General features: G+C 39.7%; 1 protein-coding gene across 1 annotated transcript in view; it reads right to left on the bottom strand.

Annotated features, from left to right (window-relative positions):
* NELL1 (NEL-like 1 (chicken)) overlaps positions 1–12,227 on the bottom strand; it is a 295,750-nt gene that overhangs the window by 261,427 nt on the left and 22,096 nt on the right. Inside the window, exon 3 of the mRNA XM_009886260.1 lies at positions 11,868–12,018. Coding sequence (XP_009884562.1) covers positions 11,868–12,018 — 151 coding nt within the window. The remainder of the gene's footprint in view (positions 1–11,867; positions 12,019–12,227) is intronic.

The raw sequence follows: 12,227 nt of genomic DNA, 5'->3' as shown, positions 1-12,227 counted from the left end.
TTCTAATCTGCAAATTGTGGAAGACAAATGAGTAGGAAAACATAAGCTTAGGCAAGAAATGATCAACCAGTAAGAATATAAGTAAAGCCAGAGAACATAAATGGATTTATTTTTTTTAATATCTATCTCATCTTTGAAATGCCATTGCACAAGTTTTTATCTACTATAAACCAACAGGTAAACAATGGGGGGGAGGGGCAATTGGTGGAAACCGCCATACGAGAAGCAAGAATATGAACTAATCTCTAACAGGTACTTTGTAGGTACTTTCCCAGTATTTTGCAAGGAAGAAGAAACCATAGGAACAGAACGAGTTAGGGTTCCTGAAAGGATTGCAGCATCTGGAACCGCCTGAAGAGATGTATCCTCAGTAGGCAAGTGGGACTTTCAATATTGTCATGAGATCCATGTGAAAACCCAAGGGAGAGCACCAAGTATTACAACTACGTCTGCATCACATCTGCATGAAGCCTGCACGTCACCTTGCTGCTATAGTTAGCCGCCGGCTACCCTCCTCCTCAAGACCTCTTCCGAGAGAGAGATGTGAGGCAGTAATCTACCTGTCAACTTGTTAGCACCGAGGGATGGCTTCTCGTTTTATTTGTTCTTTCTCAATGAGAATTTATTTTTTTATATTTTTTAAACAGGTGTGATCAAAAGTAACATGCATTTTGACAAACAAAATTCTCAGAATACATGTATTAAGACAGCTCACTTTATGGAACAGCAATACGATATGACCTTGGCGTACTAGAATTTCCATATTTGTTAAGCTTGTAAGCTACTGTTGGCTTCTTTTATACAATTATAGAATTCAAATGCTTTTTATAGATCTGTCTGCAGCCTCTCATTCAAATCCCAATGTGTAACAGAAAAACACGTTGCTAAATTCAGATTAATTTTATGCACATCGAAAAGGTTGGTATAATTTAAGATCATGCAACGTGCTCTACAGAAGGACAATATTATTCCACAGTCAACTCATGATGCTTGGCCATTCTTTCGGACAACTTTCGCAAGCTCTATGTACCCTCACACATTAATATTGTTATGAGAGGATAAAGCCTGACTCAGTGATTTTTAATGCCTTTTTTTTGGTTTTGTTTTTCCTTCTTTTAGTCACAACCATAGTGAATATTTAACTGTGCATTTGAAAACTCATTTCACTTCCAGACCAGGAGAAAAAGGTGTCTAAAAGTATACTCTAAGTTGAAAACAGATGGTGTGGGTGTAATGACCCAAAAAATTGGAAAAGTCATTATCAACATTAAATAAGAGCATGTAAGACACCTGGAGCAGAAAAAGCAAAGTATTTCTACAAGGTGAGTTGGCTTAACCCACCATCTGCATTAAAGAAATTTACTCATCTACTCATCATATCTACCACAGCAGTGATCTTAACCTGTGACAAACACCATGTTCCATTCAAAGATTTTGCTGCTGTCAGGTTGTGGAAGTGGCACAAGGAGGGAGGGCCCACAGACTCCAAACAAGGCTTGACCTCAAGAAGGGCTTCGGGGTACGTGTCCTTCTGAACCTCCTTCGTGTATACAGCACTTATTGTTCTTACCTTTACGATGCTAACACCTATCACCAGACACTAAAATATCTCACAGTGAAGACAGGGCACCATCTGGTAAGCACAATACTGACTAAATGCTCTGATAAGAGCTCTAAGAACTAAAGCAAAACTACTTTTTGCATTCAGTTCTGGAAATCTTCTCCTTTATCACTTTCAAACATAAATAAAGCAGAGTTATCATTCTGACTTTACAACTTCCATCATTCCTGATCAAGTGCCAAATGAAGCCCCACAGCCTCTTTCAAGGAGCAGCACAGCACTTAGAGCAGATGCTCTTAGAGCTACTGAACAGATGTCCCAGGGCAAGGCAGCAGGCACAGATGGCATCCCTGCGAATATGTACAAACTTGGGGTTGCCATCTAGTCAAAACACTTGTGCATCTGCTTAACATTGTGCGGGAGAAGGTCACAGAACCACATGAGTTCAAGGATGGAAGCACCATTCACCTTGCACATGCTGCAGCAACACTACCATGTCAGGTGTCTCTCAACTGCTGGGGCGGGTGGAGGGGAGGGGGAAATCACTGCCATGATAAGGATCAGGCTGTTATTGAACAGAAGCTTCTGGAAAGTTCTGTCAGTCTGGTCAAAGCACAACTTCTTGTATTTTTTGATAGCAAAGGAAATTCAAGAAAAGTTCAGTGACCAGCCCATTTGATGTCATCAGCTAGAAGTTCGGGAAGCTTCTTCACAAATTTGCCTATTTGGATATGTTTGCGCACATCGCTTTTTCATTTCACAACAGCATCATACCAAGCAGAATATCAGAACATTTAATGATGTTTAGTGATAAAAATGGCTTCAGGCAAGACTGTGCTTTAGCATCTTTGCAGAAGCGCTTCTTGATGTATTGAGAGACAAATAGCCAACACATCTGCATCCATTATCACGCAGATTTGGGGATTTTCAATCTACAGAGATTCTGTGATGAATCACAGATCATTATACTTTTGGCCTTTCACTGTTCCTTACCACAGATTGAGTCTGTGTGCAGAGCGGTACACGCAGCACATTGGTATTTCGGTTGTGCTGCCAAGTGGCTCAGCCTGGGCAGCAACATAAAAGAAACTGAGAGCTTGTTCTAACTCTCCCCAGTGGAAAGCAAGTCAGGCCAAGATCATGCACTGGGTACACTACGCTGCAGGCGTACGCCCAAGACCATCGCCACTGTCAAAGCAGCCACACGGAGCAAAAGCAGTGCCTCTGAAGCAAGAGAGGCATCTGACTTCAAACAAAAGTAAACACTCACCTTGCAGTTGTCACCGCGGTTCTGTATGGGTGCAAAACTAGCACAAGTTACAGCTGTCAAGGCAAATATTTCTGTCGCTTCCACAGGCACCGCTGTTGTACCCGACTTCCTAGAAAGTGACAGGGTAAGATCCCAAGCTCTGAAGCATTGCGTACTGTCAAGACGCTGGATTTCGAAGAAATGCTCTCACACGCTCAAGCGTACAGATCTAGTCCTCCGCTACATATGCATACGTACAAACCATACAAAGCTACTTTTTACAGCTAGTTTAAATACGGACAGATTGAGAGGCTGCACAGCAAAACCATACATGGCCAACCTTCACTTATGTGGCATTAAAGACGTACTACTGTGGCAGATTACGTACTGATAACATCAAAGCTTATGAGCAAAATCAGACTGACATCAGGTAGCACAAAAGGTGTCGTGAATAGAAAGAGGATCATCTGTGACAATGAAGGTACCTTGCTGAAAAATCAGATTAACTTTCTACAACAGAAAATGCAAAAGCTGAACCCCATATGTTGCACAGACAAAGACTCTATCATCACCTACTGCATTCCAAAAGTATTCCCCCATACAGGCAAATCCAAAATAAACCAAAACTCAATATTAAATTATTTCAAATCTCTTAAGTAAAGCCTGAAAGTTCAACTTCACTGCGCTGTCGGCTACCTAAAAAGGATTATTTCAAACACTTGTATCCTTTCATTTCAAACAAAAAGAACTAAATCCAATCAATTAACAACTTTATTTTTCCGATCTGACCACTCTGAGGGCAACAGGAATCATGTTATATCAGCCTAGATTGAAACTTTCACCAATAAAAACCCCACACAGACATTTTCTATAACGAACATTTTGTCTTTTGTTCTACAAATCTTCTCCACAGCAGCTGGGCACACAAGATGCAAGGCATTAAGCATTTATGATGCTCAAAATATGCATCTGTGTACCTGCAACTAGCCAAAGGTCATCCAAATACAAATTCACTTTCCGCTTTGATCACATAAAGAAAAAAAGTAACCCCAACATCTGCCTGCCAGCTAAAAGACAGCTTGAGTCAGAGCTGGTACAAAGCAGCTACTCATTTTCATGGCATGTGTTGTAAAGATTGACCTTCAGCATTTTTGCTTCTATTTCATGTGTTTAAAAATCTATCTTCAATGCAGCTGCTACCTGCCTACTATCTGAAAAAGACCTGGTCTCTGCCCTATTCGTAGTAAACCAAGTAGGTAGTACCACACTGCACCTAAAAATAGTACTGCGTCTTATCAGGCTTCAGAGCCAGCACAGCCAGCAGGACAGAACAGAGTCTATCATTTGAAGCAAGTTGAAGTCATGACTCCTTAGCTGCCATCTCTGAAACAAAACCGAAAAATCCCAACATATATGATATATGTGTATTTCCTTATATACATATAGACACAAACACCTACAAAACCCAAGACATCTCTGCTAAAGGTAGGTATCTGCAAGTGGCCAAGTAATGGGAGACATTTCATTTTATTCCCTGACAAAAAGCAGAGGCTGATCTCACAGTAAGGGACTGCAGTCTGGCGTAACCACCCCTGAAAGAGATGGCCTCTTATTCCTACCGCAGCCTTTGCGTCAGATTTAGCCATTCAGTTGCAATAAGGCACGTCAACCCAATGAACTAGTCTGACAGAAGAAAAGAATCATTTCTTTCCATATCACCACTCCAAAACCAAGTCACCTTGTACTCACACAATTACTGTAACTACCAAGGAACGCAATCCCCAGTTACACTCTGAAGTAGTCCTTGAAGGGCTTGTCATCCAGAACCCTTGACGAAATATTAGTTTTCCCCAGTGCACTAGTGGACCATTTGCAGTCCACAAAGCATTTGTTATCCGAGGACTTCCTGAATGGGGGCTGATGATTTTTTTTTAAGGCTAACCTGGGACTCCGAGCCGGCATTAGCTCAGGGATCACTGTGGGTACCCAGAAGCCTGGAGCTGCCAGCGTGACCACAGAGTCCCCAGCAGAGCTGTAACCAAAGCAGAGCAGAACCCCAGTCCCTCCCTCCTCATCACTACAGCAAAAACTCAGCGCGGGAGATCCCCAAATCCATAATCTCCGAATACCAGATTTTAATAAAACAAAAGAGGATAACATAGCCTTTTAAACTAACGAGGTCTGCCAGTTAGTCAAGCTACAATATCTGAAAAGAAATTACCTAATTGCTGTGTCCTTCCAAGCAAGGTTCTTGCGTCTGCTCTTGCTCTCAAATTCAGCAGCTTTTCAGCTATTTCTCATGTTATGACAAATTCCACGCATTTCTGGTAGATTTCCAACAACAAAACAAACAAACAAAAAAAAAACCCTCCTTTCCACTCTCTCAAGGCCAAGCCACATGTCTGCTCCCCGCTGCTCTCTGGACAGCCTCAGCCTCCACCTGCCCTGCAGCCCTTCTCCTTCCCAATCTGCTGCCACCTGAGAGCACCAGCAGCTTTCCCCAGCCGGCAGTCATTAGGGCAGGCACTGCCACCCTCCTCCCTTTCAGGAGGCAGTTCCCAGGGCCGAGGAAAGCACACAGGCATCGTTACTAAACTGCCAACAAAACCAAAACAAAACCCGGACACATTGCCCAGCCTAATGCCCAACCAAGCAAATGACCATCTATGAATAACATGCTGCAAACATCTAGTCATCTTATTAACTAGGAGAGTTACATTCTTAATGAGCAGCCCAAGTTCAGCTGACAGCTTTCATAAAGTTGCCTTCAGTGTAAATTTGAAATATTTTGGCGCTTTGCCTATATCAGAGGGTCATAAAACAAGCAAACAGAATAACCCAGCATGTTGGAGAAGACTCCTGGGGGACCTACACATCCCGCTCCTGGCTGACCACAACATTTCTGCACTGTTCAAATTCAGTTTGAAAGAGTTTCAAACTATCAGCCATTCTGCTCCAATTGCCAACAAGGGCCAATCAATGTGTTTCAACAGCTGGTTATCAGCAGCACCTTAATGCTTCCAAGAGACAACAATTGTCAGCCTAGGGTACATAAAACACCTGCTCTCAGCAGGGAGCAGCAAGATGGAAGGTAGTTCCTCAAGCAGTAACTCCTCTTTCAGAACACTTAAATCAGTGGAAGATGTATCGAATATAACAATTCTGCCTCACTTTCCTCTTTGGCATATTTTAAGCCCGACCACAGAAGCAGGTGGGCCCAATTCTATTTGCATTTGCATCTCTAAAGGCCTTTTGGGAAGAAGGGAAAAAAAAAAAAAGTTTTGGAAGAAACAAAGCTCACCTGCTCCTTCCACTATTAAAAAAAAAAAAATAAAAGGTATATATAGATGCCTGACATATTTCACGCCTCATTCAGAGGGACAGAAGTAAGGCTGGATCTTTATATTCTCTGTACAGCTTTCCAGTGTAGCAATTCTACATATAAATATTAATGAAGATGTGACCTTTACCCTAAAAGAAAAAGGTTAATGGATACATTTGCAGAGTTTTTCCTTCCCTTTTGGAATCCTGGGCATTTTGGGATCCAATATGCGTATATGCATCTTGCGGAGAATAATCTAAAACATAGCATGGAGTAAATCCAATCTTTCAGGTTTACAGCTCGGGTCAGAAGTTACTTGCATAGGTTTCTTTTCATTAATTAGGTTTCAGTTTTTAATTTAACCAGCTTCTGTATTTTCAATCAAACAGAGTATGGCCTGGTAGCCTTCCAACTGTTATTTGTGAACGCGCAGCTTTCTGTCTACTCCTTAACAGCATCAGAAGCTGTTCATGTAACCGGGAGGGAAGCATTCAACAATGTACTAGAGTCCCATGCCTGTTTCCCCTCCCCACCCAAAACTGACTTGCTAGGAATAAAAATCTTTCACTAGGAGCCTAACATATTTATCAGGTTCTCCTTGAATATTTATAACCAATGCAGCTTCCTGTTACATAGCGAAGGGCCAAATTCTCCACTTGATAAATCGTTTCACCACAGTAGTACCATTAGCTTGCAAGTTTCCAAATATCTGGTGTGGCAGAGGTGTTCTGAAGTTCAGGCCCTGAACAGAGGTTATAAGCATAAAAACGAAGAAAGCAAAACAAAAAAATAAGAAAGAAAAAACCTCAGAAAATTTAGGAAAAAAAAAAAAGTTTCTAGTGTTCCCTGTAAGAAAATCTTAGAAACATCAATCTTATGACTTGGTTTCTATTTCTATCATGGTGGTATCTCCCATTTTGAAACACTCTTCGGAAAGAATGAAAACACATGGATCAGAAGTTAGTACTAATAAACATGAAGCAAACAGAGAAGACAGACAGGGAGACACACAAAACAGTAGAGAGGAATAAGCAACTCAGCATTTTACAAAACAGGTTTTCATTCTGCCTCTTTAGTAACCAGTAAGAGTAACAAAAGCAACAATGACTTCTTTGGGAAGGCAAAGGGTGGGGGGGAAACAACACAGAAGACTCGCTGGGCTTGGAAAACACACATAAGGAGACCTTGAGGAAAAGGTCAATAAGGGTATTATCCCATTTCTTATGGGTAATTCATGAGTAACGGCTCCTTTGCTTACTAGTTTAGTTTTGCATATTCTGCATTACCATGTCCAATTTCTCTGCTTTCCACAAAAATAAACCAATGCTTAAGAAGAAAATCTTTCTTTGGATGGCAGCTTGTTACAGAGCAAGTAAATACCCAACAGGTTACTTTCAAAAAGTCAAAGGGAATTTTGTCTGATGAAAGATTAGAAAACCTGATCCAGAGTTATTACCTCCCACATCATGACCAGATGACGGCTGCCGGTTATGTGTACCATTACTGTAAAGAGTCTATCTCCTCTTACCTCCTTTCAGGTAAGTACCAGAGTCTCAAGTGATGTGTACTTGTGCTACTCATCTGATTTGAGGAGGTTTAGATTTGTACATTAGCAGAAAAATCATTCTGGACTCAATATTTCTTGATACCTTCGGCCTACCATGCTCAGACGCAAGTAGTGGTTCAACAGTAGCTACCTCCAAAAAAAATGCCCAGCAATTAAAAGGTCATTACTGAAAGTTTGGGCAGTAAATGATTTGAAAATGTTATAAACTAGTCAGTGGGGTGATCACTCACCAAAAAAAAAAAAAAAAAAAAAAAAACCAAAAAAACACTTGCCACTAATTTCCAAGTGCCTTACCCATTGTTTCCAAACACCGAAACCCCTAGAATGCATTCCAAGTACACACATGCTTTCCTTTCCCACCCACTGTAATCCATTATATTTTTCACAGACAATACACAGGAAGAGTTTATGGTTAATTTTTCCTTTTTGATGGGGAAGGGGGCACAATTTTCACATCGACAAGAAAAGAAAATACTAAAGCAGTCAGTTGCTTTTAAATTGTGCCCCAGAGGAGTGAGGAAACCATAGTCAGCTCCTTTGATGAAAGCCGGTATTTCAAAGAACGCTAGCCTGGGTACCTGAACATCCTTGACAGATTTCTCCAGATACTGATCTTTGCCAGCAGTGGTATGAAACCATCAATATACCTCCAACCCAGCAAGCAAACAGCACAATAGCAATACTGACTCCATCTAATTTATGTTCTTGGGCTTTGGACCACGCGAGGCCAGAGGAGGTAAGGAGCAGGTAGACAACTTTGGATGAATCTGTATTAAATCACTGTTGAAATAAGGATTCATTATGGGTGGGATTTTGAACATCTCGATGGCCTTTTCCACGTGTGTTGACCGTCTGGAGAGACAAAGGTTGGGAGCAAAATAGCTCAGAAAGATCTTCTAGGAAGCACTGGCTATCATAATTCTCCGAAAAAGAAAAGAGTTTTGTGTTCTACATCCCTAAGTAATATTTTTTTCCATCGTGTATTACATTTTGTTATCTATAACTTAGAAAAAAAAAATTTCTAATCTTCAGATTTACCACTGTATTCCAGATATGTGCAGACTGTGTACATAGTTATCAAACTGTTAATTAGACTTAATCTGTGTTCATTAAGCTTTCCATTTTCCAAGCTGTATTTTAATACATTTGGATCATGAAAACAAAGTCTCTATCATCATTAAGCTGATTCAACAAGATAAAATATTAACAAAGATACGTTTTATCATCATTGTAGTATAAATCCTGTCCATCAAATGATATAAACTAACATCACATCTCTAACTGTTGCGAAACATCCATTTAGTATAACAAAACAGCATATCCGAACTACTGACTTCAAGAAAAGTTGTATTCATCTTATTTTAATACCTTTAGTTTCAGAGATCCATGCTATTAATGGAAAATAAAACCCTGTTAAAACTTACTAGAGAAATTAAATACAAACCAAGCATCCTATATATTACTACCTTATGGCGATCATCTCCACTACATACATCATGCTAAACCTGCCTTTTGAAATCGTTATGCTGGCATATGTAACTTAGAATGTGTGTGCGTGTGTACATGTACACACATCTTTTTGTTGCCTGGAATAAAGCATATTAAATCTCCGAACAAGAAAAAAAAAAAGCATCTCCCATAAAGATATGAACTTTTGTACCAACAGCTAACAGAGCTTCTTTTATTCAGGTGGTGTTGACCTCCTGCACGTTCTGAAGTCTCAAACTTTTAACTTTGCCAATTTTGGTATGCTGATAAGTTAAAAAAAAAAAAAAACCCAAAACATTATGTCCTTCACTACAATATCTCCTACTTTGTGCATAAGGGAAGAGTTCTTGGCTTTTCCATAGTCAAAAACTATACTGGTTCGGTAAGTCCCCTTATACTTGTTCCCATAGGTCTTAATCATGCTGAAACATGATGTTGTTTCTTACTATTGTCTTTGCATTGTCTATTTTCATAGACACACAGAAGGTTGAAAAAAGTTTGCAAAAAAAACTGGATGTCACCAGAATAGAACCGTGATAATTATCAAAAGCTTAGTAGGAGCAGCAATTTAAAAAAAAGGCTTCCCCTGTGTCAACGGCCTGCGCCCATTTCACTCCATGTGCAAAGCTAAAGACTACAGTGATCTGAGAAGTTAGGGAAACATCAAAAAAATACCAGCCAGAAAGTTCTGATCATAATGCAAACAAAGCCCTCTTCTGTAGGACCCCAAATCTTTGCTATCTACTCCTCAAAGTTAAAAAGTATTTTCTTTGTATTCTAAGGATTTGAAAGCACTATCCTTATCAAGGTCCAAGTGGCAACGTAAGAAACTAGAGAAACAAACAGTGACTTTGTTTTAAGTGATAGGCAATGAGTCCAGAAAAGAAGGATAAGTGCAGTAATCCATCCGACATTCAGAATGTAACAGCAGTCAACCAGTCATAGCAACGCTGGACATGCCTATTTCGACTCTTACATAGAACTGAAACTACCTGAGTTACTACACAGAACTACAAAGGTTTAAGTGACACTAGCACCCCATCCTTCTACTATATATATTTTTAAACAGATGTCTATTGATTTGAAATACTAGAGATAACCTCACTGCCAAGAAGGACACCAGCAGCACATTTTGTTCAATCAAGATTACTCCTGAGTAGCACACCTCTCTGCGAGCCACTGTCTCTGCCCGTCAAGACAGAGGAGTTAAGTAGCTAAATTCAGAAGAGGCCACATGCCTTGCACTGTATAATCATCACTGCCTGTCTAGTTTAACCTTGGGTTTTGCCGAGTGCATGCATGTGTCCCTACATGTGACAGTGTTCCTCTGTCAATAGCTCTCCTCAGTGTCCTCTTTCTCAAGCTTAAAAAAAAAAAAAAAAAAATTCCCTTAACATGGCAAACTGGTCCTGTTAGCTGTGACTTCAGAGAGCTACAATGGCCTGGAAAAGCTCGGAGGAATTAAAAAATAATGACAAAAGGAATGATAAAGCAAGAGAAGGAAAACAGGAAGAGTTGGAGGGAGGGATCCTCGTATAACGTAAAAAAAAATATTTTTATGTATTGAGACAATGGCCTGGAAAACAAAAAAAAGGCATAAAGTAAGAGACCAATAAGAAAGTAGAGGCGACAGCAAAGTACGATGATAGAATAAGGAAGGAGCAGAGGAGGACATCTCTTCCCTTGCACTGGCAAAAGCCATCATTGATGATTTGGTCATAATAAAGCCACTGCCTTCTCCTTCATATACTTTCTCAACAAGAAGCAAGAAATCGGGCCAGCAGTTGTGTATCATGTACATGGTCCAAAAAGTTAAATACCAGTACGATTTTATTTTCTAAAAGAAATACTGCAGAATGACTGGAATTAGATTTGAAATGGGAGCAACCAAAGAACCTCTTATTACTTGTATTAAAACAGAAAGTCAGACTAGATACACAGGTTCTTCAAGTGCTAAGAAATCATGAAAATAAAAAGCATTTAAAGTTACAAGTAGGAGACTGTTTGATGCAACACACACTTTGAAGCATCAAAACATCATTGGAATTGTATTACGGGCCATAATACAAGGTCTGCCACTAGAATAGCTAATGAAAAAGACCTCTTTTCTTCCTCCTACACTGACAAATTAAAAAAAAAAAAAGGACAAAAAAAAAAGACACACACATGAAATAAGAATATACTGTATTTATGTCAGGAAGAAAATATACACATTACCATACGGAAGCGCAAGTAGCTTAATTGCTTAATAGCTTAATTGCTGAATCTCAAAAAAGACAACATATTATTTTAAAATGTTATAAAACACAGTGAAGCAGGAAATGTGTAAGTTGTAAGTTTAACTTTTATGAAAAAGCAAACTCCAAAGTGCATATGATAAACTAGTAAGGGAAATTGCATTACAAGGTTTGTAACTTCCAAAGTGCGTTGCATCAATACTACATTGGTTTTGATCTTTCCGTTTAAGTTATTTAACAGACCAGGATACATAAATAATGCGTTCCTCCTGTAACAAAAAAACAACTAGCAAAAAGTAGCAAATCACAAACTATGAAGAAAGGCTTTAACTTCCATGTCAGACTGCGCATCTACCGTTTCAGCACATTGTCAAAATGAACCACCGAGCGCTCAGTATCTTTTACGTTGCTACTTCTGCAAGAGAGAAACAATCTCCTCTTACCTGTGCTCTAACTCTCGGATGGACAGTATAACTCCAGAAGTCGATGCCTTCTGTTGCAGGGTGGCCAGAAACGTGAACTCAGTTTTATTCCGGAAGAGCTGTATTAACTTCTCACTCACGTGGGGTGCCGCATGGATTTCTCTTTCTATATCTAAGAATTTTATTTAAAAAAAGAAAAAAAAGAGGGGAAAAAACAGTCTAGTAAAAAAGCTAAGTCAGAAAGATTCAGATTACATTTTTCATTTTCCCATCAATATTTTTCATTTTGGGGAGTCATCTACCATGCTCCACCACTGCATTTGTTCCATGAAAAAAACCCAAATGCCATCTCTGTCAGCATGCCCACTTGTCACTTTGACA

Source organism: Charadrius vociferus, unplaced genomic scaffold (assembly GCF_000708025.1).
Source record: "Charadrius vociferus isolate BGI_N301 unplaced genomic scaffold, ASM70802v2 scaffold115, whole genome shotgun sequence".
NCBI classification, from domain to species: Eukaryota; Metazoa; Chordata; class Aves; order Charadriiformes; family Charadriidae; genus Charadrius; species Charadrius vociferus.
The sequence above is the reverse complement of the archived record's forward strand: the minus strand, read 5'-3'. Positions and strand labels throughout refer to the sequence as shown.